The 24,331-nt window shown below is 38.5% G+C and overlaps 4 protein-coding genes across 5 annotated transcripts; 2 read left to right on the top strand and 2 right to left on the bottom strand.

The window, feature by feature from the left end:
* Positions 1-334: 334 nt before the first annotated feature.
* On the bottom strand, positions 335-7,610 carry LOC103850826 (DDT domain-containing protein PTM). The gene is made up of 9 exons (XM_009127614.3): positions 5,820-7,610; positions 5,132-5,746; positions 3,511-4,564; positions 2,941-3,226; positions 2,705-2,829; positions 1,949-2,412; positions 1,731-1,759; positions 967-1,605; positions 335-852 (listed from the first exon to the last, which is right to left on the bottom strand). The coding sequence occupies exons 1-9, from the start codon at positions 7,079-7,081 to the stop codon at positions 713-715; spliced, it is 4,614 nt and encodes a 1,537-aa protein (XP_009125862.2). The 5' UTR covers positions 7,082-7,610; the 3' UTR covers positions 335-712.
* A 227-nt stretch (positions 7,611-7,837) lies between these two features.
* On the top strand, positions 7,838-9,067 carry LOC103850824 (mitochondrial fission 1 protein B). Its single transcript, XM_009127611.3, has 5 exons — positions 7,838-8,159; positions 8,269-8,407; positions 8,493-8,614; positions 8,694-8,757; positions 8,837-9,067. The coding sequence occupies exons 1-5, from the start codon at positions 8,052-8,054 to the stop codon at positions 8,911-8,913; spliced, it is 510 nt and encodes a 169-aa protein (XP_009125859.1). The 5' UTR covers positions 7,838-8,051; the 3' UTR covers positions 8,914-9,067.
* On the bottom strand, positions 8,982-14,189 carry LOC103850825 (PH, RCC1 and FYVE domains-containing protein 1). 2 transcript variants are annotated; one of them, XR_629715.3, is made up of 10 exons: positions 13,809-14,189; positions 13,393-13,479; positions 13,162-13,251; positions 12,956-13,036; positions 12,626-12,820; positions 10,440-12,551; positions 10,139-10,285; positions 9,712-10,043; positions 9,440-9,634; positions 8,982-9,337 (listed from the first exon to the last, which is right to left on the bottom strand). XR_629715.3 is itself a non-coding variant. In XM_009127613.3 (9 exons), the coding sequence occupies exons 1-9, from the start codon at positions 13,875-13,877 to the stop codon at positions 9,517-9,519; spliced, it is 3,231 nt and encodes a 1,076-aa protein (XP_009125861.1). In that variant the 5' UTR covers positions 13,878-14,189; the 3' UTR covers positions 9,265-9,516. The 2 variants fall into 2 exon arrangements, 1 of the variants encoding a protein (XP_009125861.1); XM_009127613.3 differs by having other exon boundaries at positions 9,265-9,634.
* A 4,178-nt stretch (positions 14,190-18,367) lies between these two features.
* On the top strand, positions 18,368-23,684 carry LOC103850823. The gene has a single exon (XM_033285002.1). The coding sequence runs from the start codon at positions 18,843-18,845 to the stop codon at positions 19,515-19,517; it is 675 nt and encodes a 224-aa protein (XP_033140893.1). The 5' UTR covers positions 18,368-18,842; the 3' UTR covers positions 19,518-23,684.
* The last annotated feature ends 647 nt before the right edge of the window (positions 23,685-24,331 follow it).

Raw genomic sequence — 24,331 nt, 5'->3', positions numbered from 1 at the left:
AAATTTTCTCGTGTTGCAATTTTTACAGACCGTATGCTTAATTGGGGTGGTAGAAAAGTACAAGGAGTTGACAAAGTAGCATCTCAGGCAGCTCACGTCAAACCAAGTTGAATCCGGTCAAACCATATTAACCTATGATCCAAAAACTTTCTGGTTCGGGTACCTCTCCGGTTTTAAGAACATTGGTTCAAAGAAGTTGAGAGCTTCCACATTTACGTAATGATCTCAAGCGCATTACAAAAAAAAAAGAGACATTGGTCAACATGCTGATCATTGGTACCTAATGGGAGCGAAGTAACTTCCTTTTGATGAAGAGAAGGGTGCAAAATTACTATTAGGAAGCTAACACATCACTGTTGATGGATTTAGATAGAAAATGGATTCAACATATTCTTTTAAATACATTAACTTTGTTTACTGACTCCCCCTCCAATCTGAAAAGTAAATTAAAAATCATGTAATAATAAATCAACTCTAGAATCCCCTTCTTTGTTCATTCTAATTCTAAGTCAACCACTTCACTTAAGAACCTACTCATCCAAGTTACAAGCCAAACTAACTTCATACAACCCACCAAACAGTTTCCTCCTCTGTCTCTGCATTTCCTTGATTCTCTACTCAATACTCTTCTCCCATAATTGTATAGACATCTCCAAGATACATCTAATCCCTAGCCTAAGAATATTCTATCAGCCATTCACAAATTCACAGCTTAGGATGGGACATCGGATGTAGTAGAGATCTCATGTGGACAGGTGGGAGGTAACTGTTCTCTACAGAGATTACACCGGAACCCAATCACCATAATTGAATTCTTCTCGTTAATCCCGCATGCATCTCCATGGTACCATTCTACAAACATTACAGCAAAAGAGAGATATATATATAGAAATAAGAGCTGAGAAACAAATGGAAACCACGTCCTGGAATTTAAATCATGGTGAACCAAAAGATGATTTGGATTACCTTTACACATTTCGCAAGAGATGAAGGTTGATCCAGAGTCAGAGTCAGACAAGCCGCATAAACGACACTTAGGTTGATCATGATCAGGATCCGAGTTCTCCACAGGTTTAAAATATCTCTCTTCCCGGAACTTATCTACCCGTTCATCACCAGGTTTTCTGGATAAGAAGAGTCCATTCAACCAATAGCTTAAGGCTCTTTTCGTTCTCTTCTTTCTTATGGAAATCTCTTGTTTTACTTTCTTAGGCCTGCCTCTGCCTCTTTTGGTCTCCAGTTTCCGTTTCTTACTCCCTCCAGGAACTTTACTTTCATCCTGCAGCCGAGTAACATGCTTCGGTCTCCTGCCTGAACGTCGCAATGGTTTGCTTGCAACAACCTTTTTATGATTCTTTAACCTAACGGATATTCTCTCTCCCAGAGACGTTTTGGTCTTCTTTAGCCGAGTTGATTTGCGAGCGGGAATGACCTTTTTATGCGTTTGTTTCTTCTGAACTCGAACTTTTTTACGGAAACTGCCTGGGGGACGCCCTCTTCTCCGTCCGCTGGGTTGTTCTTTTGCTTGCACTTCACTCCTGCATGGAAGACAAATGTACATTCCTTCCTTGTCCGCTCTTCTGGTATGCTTTTTGTGAAATAATCCTGAAATTTTTATCATAGCTAATATCAATAAAAAGCTCTGACTGGATTATACTAGATTACCTACACAAGTATAACTTCTTCAATAGAAAAACACTTTAAAGAAACAAACAGCAAAAGAGACTCACGTTTGCAGATGTGGCAGCACGCAGCATCACTGTCATTAAAGAAAAACAAATACGATCAGAAGGCAGTTGAGAAAGATCTTTACTCAACAAACAAACAAAATATCTAAAAAGATATGTTTGTAGGTCAAAATATAATGCGATTAAGACAAGTGACAAGATTGCTATGCTAATGAAGACGATGACTTCTGAAGGCATAAGGAGTGGTGATAAGTACATACCTCGGAGGCACATCTTTCTTGCATTGTTCACACAAAGAAGACTCCGATCTTTCTGCCCTTTCAAATAGGTATGAGAATCCTTTTCTCTCTGAGGACTTTTTCCGTACTTTTTCTATCTCAGAGTGTCTTGAAGAGCTTCCTGACTTCATTGTTTTTCGAACAGCTTTTTTCTCTTCAAATCCTTTCAGAAGATGTAAAGGCACATATGATTCATTCACCCAGAACTTTTTTCTTTCACTCGAGGATTCTTCAATCATGCGACCATTCTTCAACACAACATCCGGAACATTTCTCCTTTTACCAAAGTCAAGGAGATATTTCACAGTATCTTCCTCTATGCACTTCCTACGGACAATCACTTTTTTGAACAGCCTGGCAGATTTTTTAGATTCTTTGTCCGATGCAGGAAGAAGATGGCTGTTTTCAATATCATCCCATTTTATGTAAGAGTGGAATGTCCTCACCTGTAAACCACTAAATTGTTAGCTAAAAATCTTCCAACGCCAAATGAACAGTATGTATAGCAAATGTCAATAAAATAACCATGAGGATGACAAACTCAAAAAATAATAAACCTATGCCACTGCAATTTGGCAGTTCGAGTAGAAAAAAGGATCTCATACCATCTACATTCATGCATACGCCAAATGGAAACAGAATAACATTTGTATAGTTTTGTAACTTCAACATTTGTATTTTTTTTGTCAATACCAACGAAACAAGAATAACATTCAGTTAGGCCAAAATTTATATTACCTGAAAACCAAGCTGCTCTGAAGTCGTAGATGACTCAACAGCTGCTTCCCAGGCAACACGTCGGCTTCTCTTAGCAGGCTCTGAATTCTCAGGATACAGTATACCTTGAATTTTTCCACTTCCACCTGCATAATATAGAGTGCATGAAGAATGAAACAAGTGCGAGGAACAAAAGAATAGTTAAAGAGAGTAGAAGAACAAAGGCGAAAGCAAGAACAAACGAGCAAAATGTAAACCTTTTCTAGCAGCCTTAGAGACCAATGAGCGAGGTAAAACCTTCCAGTTGAACAATGGCCGTGAAAGTTGGCCGCCTCTCCACCAACACATGGTCAATCCACCTTTTTTCTTTGCAGTTGGGTTAACCCCAGACTCCAACAATGTCCCCCGTCTTTTACCAATAGCAGTCTTTGACGATGATCGTGTTGACGTGAGAATATGCCTAGATGACCCCATTTCTATGGCAGAATCGACATGGTTTAGCCACTCGAGTGAAAGAACACGATGATGCAAATTCGCCTCTAACTGCAAAGGTTATTCGCATAATCTTCATTAGGAAACAAAAAGAGTTGATGCACAGCAAGATTAATCACTAAAGCACTACACAAAAATCAAGCGCTCAAGAAATCAACTTAAAGACAGTCAACTTCCCTAGCCAAACTAAAGCAATTGAATAGAAACTGCTACTGCAAACTTTTCAAGTAGGGAGAAAGCAAACCAAAACTAAAGTTCTACATAGCAGCAGCCAATACGATGATACAGAGAGTAACATGAATATTTTAGGAGGAAGTAACTTGAGAAAAACTTACTTCAACAAATAAATGTCTCAAGCTTGATATATTTGATGCGTTCAGAATGTGTTCACGCCAAATCCTGGAATGCTGTGGATTCAACCATGGACCAACCAAAAGACCTTGCAATCGACTTTCCATGGATAATATCTGGCATATGATAGTCATAAGATGGCTTTTCTTATCGATGGATTGACTGTTAGCAATCTCACTTTCCGAAGGACCTCGTAAAGCCCCTAGACTCATGTTAAACAAACAATTTGTCTTGCTCCCGGCATCCTCAGATTTGCAAGAAAGACACCATCCACATTTTTCTTTCCACGCATCAAGGTAGAGGCCTTGGATGTTTCGCCACTGAAATTTGGTGGTTTTCATCAATATAGTCTTCACCTGGGTAGAAGCTATCTCTTCATCAGTTCTCATATCAATGGTACGGATAGGTGACTTCCGTGTCATCTCTTTAGAAATTGCTGTAGTCATCTCAGCAAATATGTACTGGTTTCTGTAGCCTGACTCACTCTGCAGTCTAATTCGTTTCCTTTTGTTTATTCTATCCAAATAATGGGAAGACGAGTGGATATTCGAATTTGGCTCTTTCGTGACATCCAAAATGCTCGATGGTCCTGGCTCATGAAGACTCTGGACATCAGAACCATTTTGTATAGTTTCAGCAGATCCTTCAGAACTCATATTAAGAGTATCTAGTCCAGTCGCTGAATCTGATATCTTCCGACGAGCCCTATGACAATGATTACGTGAACCTCCATCACTGGATCCTTCTTCAAGCTTTTTCTTAACGCCAGACGTTGGCTGTTTTTCTGTAGCTGGCAGAGGAGCCTTAAACCCATCAATAAAAGAAATCATCCCTTTGGCTGGCGTATCCAAACATACGAATATTTGTGAATTCACACCGCTGATTGTCCTTTTCAGCCCAACAGGGATATCCCAATGCTTTTTAATTGCACCTATTACTCCATTATAGAAACTACCGCATGACTTGAGTTGCTCCAATACATGGATCACATCATTTACATGGTAGTAGTTCACTAAGCCTGTGCCGTCGGTATCTATCCTGCAAATTCATAGTGGACAACATCAGAAAATTTATCAAGAGATGTAGCAGCTCCTACAATCAATATATGAAAGAAGTTCTTACAAGTAGGTGACAAGAAACATATATCTGCATGCATTGAGCGTAAAAATGCAATCTAAGACTAAGGGTTAACAATTGCATCAAAATACCAAGCAAAAGAGGCCATTCACATATCCAAACGTGCAATTAGACTTACTGGAAACTACAGGAAGGATACATAGTTTTGCAGTTTTGTTATGTTATATGCATATATTATTTAATACTCCATAGTTTAAGTTAATCCTCCAGCCTAGCTAAAACAGGGGTAGTGTTTTTTAAAGCTAAAACCTTCACCTACAAGCTATAGCATACAATCAACATGTGTCAACAGTGCTTACCAGAAATCATCAAAAAGTTGTACCACAGAGATGAGACGACAAAAGTTGCTAATACTCATCAAAATATATATTTCTCTACTAAGAAAAAAAAACTGAATTCACAAAATTGATTCCACTGAGATCATGCATTAGCCCTTCTTAGACAAGAGAATCAAAAAAAGAAACTTACACCAACAAGTAGCCACAACTGCTGTAGTACTTTCGGCCATGGGGATCAATCTCTAGAAACTCTGCTCCTCGAATTTGCTTTTCAGGCTTCCATCCTGGTACACGCTGGTCAAATGAACATTCAGGGCAGTACCAGTCATCCTCAAGCAAAAGGTGACTGGCAACACCGATACACTTAGAATGATAGGCAGCTGGACAACCATCGCAGCACAGTAAGTTCCCATCCATTTTGCAAAAACAACAGTCGTCACTGTTCGGGTCAAACGAGCCATCAACGGCCTCATCATGCAAAGAAGAATCATCTGCCAGATCCATCATAGCTCGCTTTCTGCGTCGCACTTTTGTGTTTCTCTTCCTATCAATTTCCATTTCAGACTCAGCTGCAACAGATCTTTTATTAAGCTCTGATCTCACGGCTTCAGTATCTGCCATATCATCACACAAACGGGCAAGTATCTCAATTTTCAGATTCATTGGCTGTCTGAAATACTCATTTCTGAAAAAGTTAAACCGAGTTAGATCCACTCCAGGATTGTCCTTAGAACCAGAAAACAGTAGGTATTCGACCACAAAAAGGGGATAATTAACCACATCCAGCATATCCCAGTCAAGACTCCTGCATGTAACACACGACCCGCAAAGCATGAGAACCAGTCCATATAACAGAAAACAAACTAAAGTATTCATACCTCAGGCAAGCAATTGCAGCCCAGTCACCTTCAGCAACGAGGTTCTCCAAATGTTTTCTCAATATTTGCAAAACAGAAACATGGATGCTATCAAATAACAGACTAGGAGACATGCACCTCAGCGCTTCCACAAAATCCTCCAGCTCAAAGGGACTCAAAAACAGCAAAGTACTGAAGGACCGCAGGCAAGAATAAACAGAAAAGACATTGAGAATGGGAAGACCATCTAAATTCAAAACACGCGAGGATGGAGGTAACTCAGCCTTTGGCGGAGGCACAGAAAGATCCTCAGCTGCTTTTCCTTCAACGACCCAAGTTTTCTCCTCTGTCAGACTACTAACTGACGGAGAAGGAGATACTTCATCAGCTAAGCAAGCTGTATTAGAAAACCGAGCTAACGGCCTACGAGCGCTTCTTCTCAACCGAGGCTGGCTCGTGAATTTTGGATTCACCGAGGCTTTTCTTCTCTTCCTCCTGCCACTTGTATATTCTTCCCTATCAGAGAGAGACTCAACAACAGTCTTAGCCTCATGCTCAAGATCCCGCTCAGGAGTATTCAGATCCTGAAGTGAAACAACGTCCTGCTTCCCTATCTCCTCAAAAAGCTGAACGCTGGATACTTCAGCAACATGGACTTCTTTACACTCTCCACCCTCGAGACTATTCTGGATACCTTGTTCATCGTCCTGCATGTTAACCTCCAAGTTCAAATCAAATCCTCCCACCTCCTTGTGTGGACTCAAATCACACCTCGCATCCATGTTCAGGTCAATAAACCCTCTCCTCTTGACACTAGAACCCTCCAAGTAATCGATGCTCACATTAACCAACCCTAAACCTTCATTCAAATTCAAATCCAAACCAGTACTCAAATCAAACGCCCTATTCAAATCCAAACCTAGGGTGGTTTTTTCCACAGGACCACAATTCAAATCAACATTCCCTCCAAAGCAATCATCACTAACCCTAGAATCATCCTCCGCAACTCCATCATCATTCAAATCAACGTTTCTCATCACATTTACCTCAGAGCTGATGATCTCACCGTCCCTCTCCCCTCGAGATCGCGTCCTCGTCCTCCTCCTACCAGCTCGAGGCTGCTCCGCTTGAGATCCCCCTTCTCCCATCGCGAGATCAGCCGATTCCGAAACCTCCGTAACTCCGTTCTCGAAATTTCGAGACGAATCGTGAGATCGGACGGTCCCGGAGCAGAGCCCGACCCCTTCGATCTCCTTCCTAACGGCTTTCCCCACCCACTCCATTTGATGTGAGCTTCGAATCTGTTAACAAACGAAGCGAAGGAAGCTCATTGGGCCGTCAAAAGTAAGCGCTGAGATTTTTTTCTTTTTTTTTTCTAGAAACGCTAACAACGTGAGGGAAGGAGGAAAGGTAGAAAGAGAATTGTGTAGAGAGTAACGCTTTAACGTATTCTCTCAAGTGAAGGAAGGAAGAGACAAAAGAGAGGTTGGTCAATGTTAGGAAGAGGAAGCCATCACCTCCCACACTCCTTTTCTTTTTTAACTTCTTTTTTCCTCTCTTTTTCTGGTCAAGGTGTGATATGTTTTTTCTACACCTTTTACAAAAACAGATATAGTAGAGTATAATTTCTTTCAGAATATTAGACAATTGTTTATAGGAACAAATTATTTAGATTTTTTTTATCTTGCAGATGATTATTTTACATAAATATATATTATAATAGTCTGATAAAAAGAATGTTAAAACAGTTATAAAAGCTAAATAATAATTTAGCAATGATTTTATACATCAAAATGTATGAGTTTCTAGTCTCATAGAAAAATATGTATTAATAACTATGCTATTGCTTTAAAAAATAGATTAGTTAATCAATTTTAATTTTTATGAATTGATTCAAAATGGTATACTTGAATTGTTATATACTGTACAAATAAAAACTTCTGGTTTCAGTATTATCTATATAATATTTTTATATATTTAAAATATAATAAACTAAAGTTAAAGAAAAAATAAAGGTAATAGTAGATATTTTTTGTTTGAAAATAAAGGTCATAGTAGATTTAAACCTTAAATATATAAAAAAAATAATTTAAACCTTAAATAAAGTTAAATTTTGATGATACAAGCTGGCAAAGCTAAAGAATAAAAAAATCCTTAATTAGTGTTAAGGCATAACTTTTAAAATAAAAAACTCAAATTTAAGGCATAACTTTTGTTTCTGGTCGGGAGAAACTCTTGCAGCTGCGACAAGAAATGGACGCGACGATAGGTAAAGTTTTCGATTCCGTCTCCGGCTTCTTCTCCGGCGCTGCCTCAGGCTCCACAGATGAATTCCCCCTGTGCGACACCGACATCATCTCGGTAACTTTATTATGATTCACAATCCACCGCATAGGAACCTCTAGATCACGACATGTTTTACAGATTTTTTGTATGTGTGTGATAAACATAAGGCGTTTGTCATTCTCAGGGATGTGAGAAAGAGCTTGCAGAGGCTCAGAAAGGCCAAGACGAAGGGCTTAAAAAGGAATGCATCATGCGTCTATCATGGGCTCTTGTTCATTCGAAGACACATGCTGATATACAGCGTGGGATCTCAATGCTCGAAGGTATAAATCTTTCTTTTTTTTTTAATTATTAAAGTTCTTAAGAAATGTCTATAGCCTTCGAATGTGTTTCTGCTTTGTTTTGCAGCTTCGGTGGTTAGTGATACGAGTCCAATGAATCTTAGAGAGAAGCTATATCTCCTTGCTCTTGGTTACTATCGAAGCAGCGATTTTTCAAGAAGCCGGGAATGTGTAGAACGCTGTTTGGAGGTTTGATCATCTCTTATCCATATTGATAGTCAAGAATGTTTTTATTGTTGTTGATGTATTCATGGATGCGTTTTTTTAGGTGGAACCAGAGTGGGGACAGGCTCAGACGCTAAAAACGGCTATAGAGGACCGTATTGTGAAAGGTAAACAACCACATACATAGATGGTACTTGTGCCGTTTCTAATCCATTTAAATCTCTATTTTTTCTTTTATGTAAGCAGATGGTGTTATTGGCGTTGGAATTGCTGTTACTGCTGTTGGGGTTGTTGCTGGTATTGCCGCAGCCTTGCTACGCTGAGGCTGAGAAGGAAAGAACCCGTACATATGCGCATGTTTCCCTGTTCTTGGAAGAATTGTCTAAACAAATGACTTGTAATTCTAGTTTTACTATGAATACATAAACAACATTACTGATCATACATACAGAAACTTTATTATTACTTCAGCAGAAATTAGAAGAAATGCTACTCTTATCAGGTTTTAATTTCAGTATGAATGAACTTTAGATTCCTACATGTCGTAGCAAGGCTAGAAGAAAAGCCACTTGAACCAGTCATTTGCTTTGCTCTATACCCTCAACTTCATGTCCTCTTTTCAATCTGAAACCATTATTTATGTGTTGATTGCATCAAACACTTGAACCAGTCACTGCTTTGCTACGTTGATCCCTTATACTCAAATCAGTCTTACATATACTTTCCTCTTCACAAAGAATATACAACCTTCTCACAACAAAAACAACACAAATCCCCCAAACTACAACGTAAGAAGCACGTCAACACTTTAAAAACATCTAATTTGCTCTCTATATATATGTTATAAACCTGTTGTTATATCCCGAGATTCCTGCACTCACCTGACTCGGGCGTGGAAGAAAAATAAGAGAAGTGGTTAAAGAGTTTCACCGAGGCATTTCCTCACTGGCTTTGTCAACGATCCGTACATTGTACTGTTCATAGACTCTTCCTCTCTTATCTGCCCACCACTGTTCCGCTTGTTTCTCACTGAACTTTTTTCGGCTGTTATCCAAAACAAAACGGTCAAGCAAAATAACTGACTGTTTCTTTTATAGGCGTAAATAAGATTTGATTGTTACCTGAAACGGACGCGTTTGAGGTCTCTAGCACCTCCGGCTAAGGCTGTAAGTGTGATGTAGACACCAGGCTCGTCTTGTTCAACCCATTCCTTCTCGTTCTGTGCTTCATTCGTTGCTTCACCGTTACCAAACACAGGTGTAATGGTCCCATTAGAAAATATTGGGGTATTTACTCCATCTGGCTCGGTGGATTCTTGACTGTTTGGTCGGTTTAAGATATTAAAAGGGTCAATGCGACCAGGGCTGGAACCAAATGAATTAAGAGACGAAGGAGACTTTATAGCTCGAGCTGGAGCTGAGCCAACGGGTAACCTCTCAGCCATGTCTTTCAGCTGCATAGTTTTGTTGATGCTTATAATCAGTCATAAGAAATCAGTAGTTATTGCGTAAACTATGTCTTTATTTTTTTGGAGCTTTGAAATTTTACTTGAGCGGTAAGTGATTTGATCACTTCTTTTGCTGCCTTGCATCTTGTGGTTTCTTCGCTAGCGATTGCCAACGCCTCTTTGAGTTGCTTGGCTGTTCTTTCCAGCTCAACTTCTTGGAATTGTGCCTTCCTTGTAAGACTTTCAACCTGATCACATCTACTTGTTAGCAAAGAAGCAATCACAAAGAGAAACTCAGGCAGTAAATTAAAATTGGTGGCAGCCAAGCACGCTTCAAATAGCATGATCTCATCAACATATTAAGATCCAGAAAAAACAAAAGATGGTCGAGAGGAAGCTTACTTGAGATCTTAGCTTAACAACCTCTTGGCTAAGATTATCACTGGTTCTCTTAGTATCATCCACTACAATTCTCGGTGTGGTAAGTCCCGAAAGAGTGGGAGTTGGTGTTGTTGAACGTGGTGGACTGGGACGTCTTGATACTGGAGAAGTTGCCCGAGACACAATTCGAGAACCAGGAACAGAAGCTGAGAAGAACTTCTTTGATGCTCCAAACACTGGATTGAAAGTCTTGACTATGTTAAGCGCACCACGTTGAGAGCTTCTACTTGGTATAGGCGAGACACGGCTACTATTGAATTCGTATTTCTTGTTCTTCTTATGTCGATTGTCCACTTGTTTCATGGAGTCCATCAGTGAAAATCTAGCTAACTGTCCATCGGATCTAGAATCCAACTTGTCGTCTTTGTATATGGTATCTGATCCCTGGTTAATGCTTCCTCTTCTACTCAGAGAAGAATGAGACGATGAATCAGTTTCCATGGTCTTTTTCAATTTGTTAAAGCACTTGTCACACACTCGATATGGTTTGTTCGGGTTCGGTGCCATACAAGCCTTCAGAGACTTTTTGTTAGTGCACGAATGGCAAAACACTAGTCCGCAGTTATAGCAGTTGTGCCTCTTTCTCTTGAAATTGAAGGGCTGACGGCAACCTGAACACATGGACTGGTCCATCCCCGATGCCCATCTGTGAATGCAGACAGCTGCTGTGAAGTTAGTTCCACATGCAATACTTTTCACCTGTTTATCCTTTAGCGACTCTACCAATGTAGGCGAGTTTCTATCATCTACATCCCCATGACCAAGTCTACCATTTGATCCCTTTCCCCAGGTGTAAACCTCTGTCTTCGCAGTTAAGACTGCGACATGATAAGCACCGCAGGCAATCTCTTCGACAAAACTCTTGTGAAGTTTACCTTCGACACGGTTTGGAACTTTTCCATCTGCATATGAGTTTCCCAGCTGACCATAGACAGGACTGCCCATAGTATAGACTTCGCCTGATGTTGTCAGTGCAACCGTTAAACTGTGCCCACATGCCACTTGACAAAAATTGGGTTCAACAAGAGCAGCAACACAGGTAGGCACAAGTTTTGGTTCTTTATTGCCATGACCAAGACGACACTTATCGCCATCACCCCATGTGAAGAGCTTCCCAGAAGAGCAATTACTCGAGCTCGAGCTCCCAACCATGACTTCCACAACTGCTGCTGTGTGCCATACACCACAGGCTGCCCGGACAGTGCGAAGACCTTTCAAAGAATCAACCTCCCGAGGTGTGAAAACACTTTTCCTGTCTCCGTGGCCCAAAACGCCAAAAGTCCCATCACCGAAAGTAAACAACTGCCCAGCAGAGGTCACAACTGCTGTGTGGTAAGGTCCACAAGCGATGGATGATACATGTATCCCTTCCAACAGAAAGTTAACTCTCTTAGGGACCCAATGACTGACTTCATTTCCATGTCCAAGAACACCAAAATCTCCTTTTCCCCAGGTATACAAATCCCCGGAAAGAGTAACTGCACAGCTATGGAACTCTCCACAAGCTACAAGCTCAATATTTGTGGTGTTAAGTGCATCGATTAGCTTAGGATTTTGAATATTGGAGTCAACACCATGGCCAAGCCTGCCTTCAGACTCCTCTCCCCAAGAAAAACATTCTCCTTGTTTTGTCGCAAGGACAGCATGCTGTCCACCACAAGCAATATTTTGGACGTCAAGTACTATTGTAGATTCTAAAGCTTTTGGCAATAAGGAATCCATTTTTATGTCAAACGAACTTCCAACTCTACGGTTTCCACCACCCAAAACACCTTCTCCTATGCCTTCTCCCCAGATGAAAACATCTCCTAACGCATCTCCCTCATCATGACCAGAGCCGTGACTCGAGGAACTAACAGCACTTGACATACTAACTCTAAAAGCATCCATGCCCGTACCCCTCATATGTCCATGCATACTATCTGACCCTCCAGAATGAACTGAAATAGTTCCAGAATCTGAGGGATAAAATCTTTTTGGAGGAACTGCATATAATGCCATGTCCGATAATGCCTTGTCAAGCTTAGGCGGGCTCTCAAAAGGACTGTGAATGCGAAGGTGATCAGAACCATCCTGAAAGATAAAATGAAGACGTCTTTAGTGTTGAAATGCACGAAAGAGTGTACACGGAAAAAAATTTCTACAACCTTCTGCAAACTGTCATTGCTGCTAAATGGAGAGTGCAAAGGAGAGCTTCTCCGGGTATATGTCCTTGGGCTGTTAGCTTCAGATGGTGTCCCATCACTTCTTGATTCAGTCCTCCTAGTTCTTTGACGGAAATGCGAAATCAAGGCTTTAAGACCACTAAACCACACCTCAGCCTCATCTTTATCCTTGCAGATCTACCAAAAAAAACCCTACCACCATATTAATTAACCTTGAAAACCACAGTGACATTTCGGATGACAGAGTGATTGTTTTATATCAGAAGCGGAAAAAAAAAAGTAAACGACTAAATGGTTTAAGAAAAATCTCACCACATCCAAAGACCTCTCGCTGTATATTAGTGAAAAAGACTGATATTCCTTCTCGGGACGAGGATACCTTTGAAAAATAGGCTACAAGAGAGTCACAAATGCTAGATATCAGAATAATATCACCGTAAGATAAGTAAGGCACATGGAAAGTTGCATAAAAGACCATAAAGAGAGAGGGAAAGAACGAAACACGGCTCTCAGCTTACAGTGCGTTGTCCAGATATGATCCTAGAAACATGGCTTAGCTTCAGATGTTTCTCCTCCTTACCGGAAAACCATATCAAAACAGTTTCATCCTGAAATTCACAGGCAAACTATCTCTTAAAACACCAAACAATGAGCTACATGTCATGTTAAGTTATGAAAAAAAAAAAAGCATATCACCGTAGAGCAATGCTGGCAATAGATTTAAGTAAATAAAACCAAAAACAGCTTACATTAGAAAGGCGAAAAGGGCAGAACTTAGGCTTCCCTCTTCTTCCATACTTTAGCAAGTAAGCTCCCTTCTTCAGAGCAATGATTGCCTGAGTCAGTCAAATAGCATAATCCACAAGCAAAATAAGTGAATCTTTTGCAATCTCAGCAAATAACAATAAATATAAAAGACATTCAACAACTCTAGCTCCATATGATAAATGAATCTAATAAAACTCCAAGCTGATTCCACAAACGAGAACCAAAAACAATTCACGTAGACTGAACCAATAGCTTGAATCAAGCATACGAGTCGAGGATTAAACTACACTTCATATGCAATCGAAGATTCGCCTAGGCAGCAACAACAAACACTCGTCTCTAACCTAAGAGCTACATAGCAAGAATCGAAATGGGAGAAGGCGATAAAACAAACAACCTGCTCGATATCTCTCTCGACGGGAACAGCTCTGCTAAGATCCGACGCCATCCTTCCGTTTCTCGACATACACAAGCTGAAATCTCAACTTTGCTGAGATTCTGAAGACTAATCTACACATTCACGGGGTTCATCTCGATGATCGTCGATGAAGCAGCTCCCGAAACCGTTTGCTTCCCTCTGATTAACGGAGAAGCAATCGAAACAGCTCGAGTGATAGACGCCGTCCAAGACAGAGGAATCGGAGCTCTTGTAGGTGCTGCAAGACGCGAGAGAGGAAGGCGAGGAAGTGTAGAATCTAGAGAAGATGATGATCTTCTTCTTCTTCTTCTGTTACGCACTTTAGAGGGATGGAGAGAAAGCAAAAGGAGAGAAACAAATCACTCTTCTTCTTCTTCTTTTTTTTGCTTTCCTTTTTTTTTTTTTAATTTGCTTAAGGGTCTAAGTCAATCATTTAACTTGTGTTAAGAAGACTTAACTCATACTATTTACATTATAGATTATATAAATTTTGAATTAAAAAATTAGTAAGAATTTGTGTTAGTCAGTTGTTGAATTTCAACATTTTAGTTCAATTTGTATGTCTTCGGATAATGACCCAAATATTTTATTTTTATAAGAAGACTTTTACTAATATAAACTAGAGAATTTTAACAAATATTTAAAGAAAAGCAGCACCAACCTGTGTGTGTATCTATATATTAATGGGGTTTTATGTGTATTTCTGCTGAAACAAAATAGGCGTGCGTTTGAATAAAGCCCGTGTCATTAAACTATAGTTATTTTGGACACGTTAGCCTACCATCATCCTTCCGGTTGAAGGCCCGTTTAATGATTTTTTTTTATATTGGCCCGTTTATAGATTTTTACACATATGTACGTTAATACTTTTTAGGTGTATATGACAGATTATATTATTATTTGATTCTCTTATAAATTTTAAAATTTTCTTTTTGGAAATTCTAAACTAATTTAAAAAATTAATAAACTAAATTTAAAAACCGAGATAAAGCCTCTCACCTTTTCTCCATTTAATCAAATATGGGGTCTCTAGTTTGAAACTATATTTTTGGGAGGTAAAATTTTATATGAAAATATGATAAAATGATGTATAAAGTTTCGATAATTAGGACCCTTATGAAACATAAGTTAACCCTCGCTCGTTCAAGTTGTTTTCTTTTAAAGTGAAGATACAAAGGCGACATGTGAAGCATGGGATTTCGAAAAGGTTAAATACACTAAACCATAATTTGGATATGTTTCCACAAAGATTGACCACGCCTTCATCAACCAGGCCTAGTCCTCTTCTTTTCCGGACTCATATGCAGAGTTTTTGGATCCATCTCAATCTGATCATGCTCCATGTTTCTTTCGGATGCCTTCTATCAGTCGACGGATTGTCAAACCTTTTAAATTCTTCCACCATGTGATTGATCACCCAGAATATGTGGAGACGGTTACTGAATCCTGGAACTGCGGTGAGATTGTGGGTACTAATCAGTTCAAACTGGTCCGCTCCCTCAAGAAATTAAAGAGGCCATTGCGTAGTCTCAACAAATGACATTTCAATGGCATAACACAGAGAGTTAAAGCTCAGAAAGAAATAGTGGATGCGCTTCAAAGGACTCTGCTCACTGCCCCGAACCAAAACACAGCTCAGGAGGAGCATTCCGAAAGAGATAAGTTGAATGTGTTGCTTACAGCTGAGGAGAAATATTATAGACAGAGATCAAGGGTTCGGTGGGCAGACGTAGGGGATCGGAATACTCCCTTCTATCACAAGACAGTGTCTCAGCATGCTTCTCGGAACCACATTCATTACCTAAAGGATAGTAATGATCACCTGTTGTTCTCTACGGATGCAATAAAGGCTCATGCAGCTGACTACTTCCAAGGGATTCTCGGTTCTACAGACCTTCCCTTATCGTCAGCCACTTCTCTAGAGCTGAGAGCTCTCCTTCCGTTCCGTTGCTCTGAGCTTCAGCAGAGCTATTTGAAGCGGGATGTAACGGCAGCGGAGATTAAAGCCACGCTTTTTGCAATGCCCCTGAATAAGAGTCCAGGGCCAGATGGATATTCGGTGGAGTTTTTGAGAGCTTCTTGGGATATAGTGGGAGAGGATATTATTGGTGCTGTTAAGGAATTTTTCAGGAATGGTAAACTGCTGAAGGATATGAACACCACTGCCATAGCTTTGATTCCTAAGAAGCCGGAAGCATGTTCGTTGAGTGATTACATGCCTATTAGTTGCTGTAATGTCGTCTACAAACTCATCTCCAAGATAATAGCCAACCGGCTAAAACCTATCTTCACAGAATGTGTTAGCCCCAATCAGGCCGCTTTTCTAAAAGGGCGCAGTCTCGGAGAGAATGTCCTGCTGGCTACCGAGCTTATCAAAGATTATAATAAATCATCATGTCACAAGAGTGCAATGCTCAAGATTGATATTCGAAAGGCGTTTGATACGGTATGCTGGGACTTTGTGATAAAGGTCTTGGAAGCTCAGCAATTCCCGCCTATGTTCATCACATGGGTTAAAGAATGCATATCTTCTCCTAGATTCTCGGTGGCAATCAATGGCGAGCTCGCTGGGTTTTTTGAGGGTAAGAAGGGACTTAGACAAGGAGACTCAATATCTCCATACATCTTCATTATGCTTATGGAGGTCCTTTCTCGCCTGTTGGACAAGGCTCAGTCGGAAGGCTCGTTTAGACTGCACCCTCTATGTTCGGACCCGATGCTCACCCATTTACTGTTTGCTGATGATCTCTTGGTCTTCTCTGATGGATCTCGTGCGTCTACAGCGGGTATTAAAGACGTTATGTGTCATTTCAAGAACTGGTCAGGACTGGATACCAATGAGACTAAAACAGAGATCTTCTATGGAGGTTATACTGATATTCAAATATCTGTTCTGAGTGATCTGTCTGGTTATAAGCGAGGAGAGTTTCCGACGCGGTATCTAGGATTGCCACTCAGTCCCAAGAGGATTTCGGCCGCTACACTGCAGCCTTTTATTGACCGTATAACATCTAAACTGCACTCTTGGACGGTTAAGTTTCTGTCTTTTGCCGGTAAAGTGAAGATGATATATTCGGTTATCTATGGGATGGTCAACTTTTGGAGCTCGGTTTTTGTCTTACCAAAGTGGTTTTATGCGAAAGTAGATTCGCTATGCTCTGGGTTCTTATGGAAGAACAGTACTACCTCCGCGGCTGGGGCGAGAGTTTCTTGGTTGAATATCTGTAAACCTAAGTCTGAAGGTGGCTTAGGTATAAGACAGCTGGAAGAGTTTGAATTGGTGTTTAGATTGAAGAGAGCTTGGCTGTTCTTCAGTGGATCGGGATCTCTCTGGGTTCCTTGGCTTCGCAAGAATAGATTTGGTGGGAGGAGTTTCTGGTTGACTAACGACGCCCAGCGATTCTCAATGTCTGTTAGAAGTATGCTTCAGCTGAAGCAAGAACTTCATGGCTTTCTCCATTGCAGCATTGGAGATGGTCAAACAGCATTGTTCTGGTTTGATTATTGGACGGAGCTGGGTCCGTTACTCACCCTCTTCGGTCCCTCGGGCCCTAGATCTCTTAGAATTCCGCTGAGCGCTACTGTCTCACAAGCTGTGAGTGATGGTCACTGGAATTTACCGCCGGCACGGTCAGAATTCGCAGAAACGCTTCAGGTTATATTGTCGACACTTCCTGTCCCTTGTGACACCAATGGCAGTGACGTATACCTGTGGAGGAATCAATCTGGAGGGTTTGGTACATCATTCTCCTCACGTGTGACGTGGGAAAGGATTCGTACCCCTCTCCCTTCGGTTCAGTGGCATTCGGTGGTTTGGTTCAAAGAGGAGATCCCTCGTTGTTCATTCATATCGTGGACGGCTTTTCTTGGCAGACTACCAACTAGAGACCGCTTGATATCTTGGGGAATATCTGTTCCTCCAGGTTGTGTCTTATGCTCTTCTGCAGATGAAACTCATGATCATTTATTCTTTGAGTGTACATTTGCTTCTGCTACTTGGTTACGTTTTTGTGGCAGGTACATGGCGGCTCCACCAGCATCCTTGACGGCCGTGGTTGATATGTGCCGCAATCTTCAGGGTCCCCATGCTCAACGTGCGGTCATCATTCTCAAGCTTCTCAGTCAAGTCATCGCGTACAACCTATGGCGTGAACGCAATGCTCGCATCTTCAAAGACGTCTTCCTAACCTCAGAAGGCTTCTTCAGAGTCGTGGACCGTGGACTGCGTGATAGGCTGCTGTCTCCCTCTCTAGCGTCTACTTCCTCTCCTTCTCTGCTTGAATTGTACTTCTAGTTTCTTTCTCCCTATAGTTAATGATCCAAACTCTCTCTTTCTCTCCTTTATTTTCAGCATGTAATAAGTTGTGCTTCACAACATTGAAAAAACCTTAAAAAGTGGTATAAATCTTAACATTTAGACCAAAAAAAAATAATTTGGATATGTTTGATGATTATGGACAATATGAACAGAGAAATAGATAACAGAGATAATAAGGGACTACGTATCTGGACCATTGTATAATTCTTCCCTTCTGTACAGTCGTCATGAAATAAGACACGAGATCAACGTGCTGTAATGAGATAGTACAAGATATTCAAACAAATTAATATAATATTTAATACTAGTTTCTGTGTAACCACTTCCACGAGTTTATGTAATATTTCGAATTAAAACATTATAAAATGCAATTAAAACAAAAAAATGTGAAAAAAGATTCATCTATGGAATTATAATATAGCCTCAAACAAAGAGAGAGGAGGAGGATCAAATATTCAAAGCCGAGAGGATTGACCAAAGAACCGACATGATAAATCATATGTAGAAGCAAATCTTGGAGTGTTTGACCACTTCCAAAGTCAACTCTCCTTCAAGTGGGTTACCTTTTTAACTACAAACAAAACACAAAGACCATAAAGACTAATCCCTACCTCTCTATAAATCATTACACTTAATACGACAAGTCATAACTTTCCAGCTTGAATACAAATCTCTCTATTTCTCTGCAAAAAAAAATGGCAAAATCTCTCATCAATTCTTGTATCCCTATCCTCCGTAGACGCCAAGCAATAGTCACGCTAGTTTTCTTTGAGCAAGGATCCACCAAAACCCTATGTGACTCAAAGAAACACGTCGCCGGAGAGATCATGTTCGAGTTTCCCGATCAAATCGTGTGCCATGCAGATTCATTCTTCATCGGCCGTCCCGTTCCAGCTCTAGCCATGGACGACTATCTACTCCCAGGTCAAACCTACTTCGTCTTACCGATCGAACGTTTCGCCTATAGAATCTTAACCACTTCGTGTCTCTCCATCTTCAACTCTAATCTTGATGAAAAAGTTCCGTCTACTAATCAACCAACGTTGAATTTCACCGCCCCGTCGAGTCCACCACCGTTCGAGTATTCTAAGGGAGTAAACGGGAAGGTTTTGATAAAAGTTTCTCCTGTTTTTATCATGACTCTTATATGTAAAAACAGAAACATGCGCACCAAAGGAGAGGTAATAATGGAGTGTGGTGAAAGCAGTGAGATTTGTAATTCTCCCGAGCTAAAGAAGCAGTATGATCAGCTTGTGGGAACGAGAGAACACATATGGTCACCCAAGTCGCAGACGATCTCGGAGCATGAGACTAGGGTTTCTCCATTAAGGTTCTTGGGGATTATTCGAAGGCAACAAGAAGTGAAATGACTATTAAGCTACGAAAAGTATTCATAGTTCTTCTTTCGTAGTTGTTCTTTAAAACAAAACAAAAAAACAAAAATTGAAAGATAAGAAAGAAAGAAAAAATTTAGTGTGGTTAGTTAAATGTGTGGTTGGTATTGTTTGGTTGGTTACAAGTTAGTCCAAGTTGACAATTGCATGTTTTGTATTATTTCCACAAAGTAACATATTAATTTGCGAGGTGCTCCAGCATGTACATATGAAAAATGGTGATATGATATTATGATGGTTCATCCTTGACAATTCAACTCTGCTCGCACGTCAATTCGTTGTAACCTTTGAATACTTTATGGCTTCGTTTGATGGTCTTCAGAAATGAGAAGATGATTTGGTTTATTATTTTTTGTTCAGCATGAGAAGATATATTAAATAAAACAACTAACAACTTAATTATCTCTCACTCTCTCAGGCCAGTTCTATGTATTGGATTGCCTTTAAAGAATAATTAAGATTAATTGTTATCCCATAAAAAGGAATATAAAATTACAAAATATATTAACCTGGGTTTTGAACCCTTAACATACAATGTTATAAAGTTGTACATATTACTTCACTATAAGTTTGTATTTATGTAACGATGCCCTATAGAATTTGGGCTATAATAGTAAACCTAAATAGAATTAAGAGAAATGTAATAAGAAAAAACGAATGTAATAGAAAAATGAAAAAGATTCACTTCGTTTGTTTTTATCATAATTGTTGTGGAATATTTTTATTTGCATTTTTTAGTTCTTTTTAAATTAATTGAATATTCAATTTCATAGAATCAAGGGGATAAAGTAGATGGAATGAAATTTATGGAATCAGTTTAAAAATTGAATATATTCATTCTGTTCATTCAAGATCAAAATTATAAAGAAATGTTTATGAATGCTTTTCTTTGTATTTTTTAGAATGTTTGTGAAATTGATGGAAGGGGTATTATATTATATTCAATTTAAATTGTGAGATCAATAATAGAACAAATGGACTAAGTTATTCCATACCATTCTTTTCAAAAAAGAACAATCTAGTTGCAGTTAAAAATTTTATATAGAAGTGATTATTCCATTTCATGAAATGGAAATCAAGTTGCAGCCTTGGTGTCTGGAATTAGTGTTTTAACTTAACGCAGGCCATGTATCTCGTAATTCTTTGAATAATGATTGCCACTTTAAATTTTCTCCATTGCTAATAAAATGTCATTTTATTGTCAACGCAGGTGGCTTTCTATTAGAGGGAAGGATACGTAAAGGGAAGGTTTCGCACTTGTTTCTATTAGTGTTTATCTACTTTCAAATGTCAACTGAATACTTTTACGGTTTTACCAAAAAAAAGTCATCTGGGTAAAATACCCGATTTGTATATTCTTGAGACATGTGCTTTTCACATGTTTATTTAGAGACGCTAAAACGCACGCAATCCTCTGGTCATTAGCACATTCTCTTCAAATATAGAGTGATCATATAGTACAGTGTAGATTATAGTAGTGTGTTTTCTAAAACACGCAAAGAAGATGATTATATATGTCTTTCGTTTTAGAACCAAAATTATTAGAAGCAGTGATAGATACACATTGCATCCGAGTATAGCAATCTAGCTGATACAAATGCAGTAGTAAGGAATTTTCGATGTACATTTTAGATTGACATGTCTGAATACGATCCAGAAATTTTTAAAATAATAAAAATCGTGCTTAAGTCTCCAAGTGTAATAAGTTAATGCTAAGAGCATCATTTTACTACAAGTTTTTATGTAGAGATCGGGTTCTCTTCTTCTAATCCTTCCCAACAAAACCCAGCTAGGGTGCAGAGCGCAATAACTTCTACAAGGCATTAAAACCACTTGACCGTTTACACTTGATGCATACGCAAAGGCTTCAAATTATGTAATATATATATATATATATTTGGCTGTATAAATGACTAATTAAGCCACAACAGTAGATGCATGATATACTTAACTTCTACTATTAGCAAAACCATTAAACAGTATAAGTATCTTACATTGAGTACTTGACTTCATAAAATAGAAGCATATAGAACTAAGGGCAATGCGCCAAACTCAAAACTCGATCCCTTCCTTATGCATTCGACGCTAAACCAAACACCAAACCGTGTCAAGACATCCTTATCATGAACCGGCTAGTTTGGGTACAGGTCCTTAAATAGAAAAGAGGTATACAAAGAGGAAACTAGGCGCGTGAGCCCAACGCATGTCGGAGAGAAGTGAGACAACACGCCACATTGCGCCGATTAGGCAAAGAAGCATTCGTCTTTTGGCTTCGAATGGCATGCAGATCATAAAAACGCAGATCAAATAGAAAACGCAGATCAAGCAGAACAAATACAGATCATGCAGAACAAATGCAGATCAAATCTGTATGACGTGTATTAAGTTTTACGTTTTGTCCACGGTTAGATGCCATATCTATAAATTTTAAAATAATATTAGTTCAATTATATGAACATAGATATAAAAAAAATGATAAAACTAATTAAACATAAGATTAAAATAATGCATGTGTTATAATGCGTATAATAATCATTTTAAAATAATAATTAATTATAAAAATATTTAAATTTATAATTATATGCAAATAATACACGCAATATAAATAACATGCATAAAATTATTAAATTAAGAAAGGTTATCCGATCCGTTATATGCATATATATACATATATTTAAAGAATTATATAAAAGTTATATAAATTTTATATTTATATAAATTTTACAATATTTTATTTACTGAATTAGTAAATTATTTATTAGAATTTTCAAAAGTAAATAATTTTTTTTGTTATAAAATATTATTATTTTATATTATTTTATAATATTTATATTATTTTTTATTTTAATTTATTTTCTAATATATTTTTATTTTTATAGATCGAATCGGATATCCAGTCAAAATCTAAAATTTTCCGGATATTAGGGACATAGAATATTAAGGGGGATACGGATTGAATCAGAACATATAATTGATTATTCGGACGAAACAGATTGGATCATCCGGATATCCGATATGTGTTCACCCCTATTTTGAATATGTATATATATATATAGGTGTTTGTCAAATTTAATAATATTATTTTATATATACAGTATGTCATTTTAATTATTTGTATAAGAAAATTCATCTTAAATTCTTTATAAAAAAACAAAACAAAAAACTTATACTTAAAGATGAATTTTAATTTGTGAAAGAAAGAAATAAAGTAATATGAAATATTGATAACTAAAGGAGAAAAAGTAGTTGTCAAAAACAAAAAAAAAATGAACACTACATTCATACCCTTTGTCTCGACTCCCTCCATTATTGGTTTCCTTTTGGTTCATTGTAAACATTTTTTACATCTCTTGAGCCCCGTGCCTTCTGCTCCTTTTCTTTAACTTTGTCATAACTCTACTGTTACATGCTTTATTTTCTAGGTATATTATTTTGAGAGCATTGTTACTTTTTGTTAACTTCCGTAAAATCCTTTAAATTTTTAGTTTTTTTTTTGGTTTTGTTGGTTTTGTTATCACAATCACCTCAAAGATTCGTACGTATTCAAGAGTTAATTCCAAGTTTTTTATGGAGTATACAATATTTTTTCTTTTGCATTCTCTCAAGTGTGTTTTGTTTGATAACCTAAATACATTGAGCATACTTTCTAGTGACACTAACAAGGGATATGCTTACGAATACAATTTTACTCAATGAAATCTAACACCCAATATACAATTTTCTATCATTCCAGTTAGGCAAAAAGTCAATAGATCAGGTAGAACATACAAGCATACTTTTCAGCCCAAAAAACACTCACACAGAAGCATACTTATAAAACAAACATGGGTTTATGGCCTTGTTAAAAAAAAAACCGTGGGGACATCGCTTATTCTCTCTTGTGCTTGTTTGGTTCTTGGCAAGAGTGCCGGCAATTCTATGATTGATCGACTTGCTGCTATTCACCTTCTTAAGGTTTGTCTATAGATTTGGATTTAGAAGTGTAGCTCTATCTAAGTGATTGGTCTAGTGTCTCTTTGTGTTGCCTTTTGTTTGGGCTTGAGTCTCCCTTGTATGGGCTATGGTTCCGGGGATGTTAATCGTTTCCGCCGGCTGTTGGACGTTATTTTGTATGTTTTCACTGCATCAATAAAATTCAGATGGAAAAAAAAAAGAACAGTGGGGTTATGTAATTTAGCACAAAGGTCAAAAACATCAAAAGAAAAAGCAATGATTCGACGGCCGCAAAGCATGGAGGAGGAACCGACGAGCATTTTATTGAATGGGTTCTTTCACGTGCATTACTCAAACCAATTATTCTCCACTTAAACTTTTGTAAGGTGTTCAGAAAAAAAAAACTTTTGTATAAGAAAAACACAAAACCGACCTTCTTTCTTACTAATCGCAATAAACGTTACGGACGTATAAATATGCAGATATTATAACTAATTAAGAACTATATTTTTGTTATCCAATGTATTCGAACCAAGATCTGACTAACTCCAGTGTGTAAACTACGGTTGAAACAACTCGTCCACAAGTTTTTTTATAAAAGTAGATCGGGACCATCTCCAAAGATTTTGTTTCAAATATAACTCGAGTTCATGTAGAAGCGAGTTTAGACCACATTCCGATCGAAGTACCACTTGACAACCAATAATAGGTTTCAAGAGATCTGATCTAAATAGTATTGCTAAAACTGAATTACTGTCTTTGATACAAATATTGTATGTTTTTCAAGATATATAGTGAGAAGCAAAATTAAAGCATTGTGTTTAGTTCATTCACGAAGGCCAGAGATAAGTAACACG

This window comes from Brassica rapa, chromosome A02 (genome assembly GCF_000309985.2).
Source record: "Brassica rapa cultivar Chiifu-401-42 chromosome A02, CAAS_Brap_v3.01, whole genome shotgun sequence".
In the NCBI taxonomy this organism is placed as follows: Eukaryota; Viridiplantae; Streptophyta; class Magnoliopsida; order Brassicales; family Brassicaceae; genus Brassica; species Brassica rapa.
The sequence above is the reverse complement of the archived record's forward strand: the minus strand, read 5'-3'. Positions and strand labels throughout refer to the sequence as shown.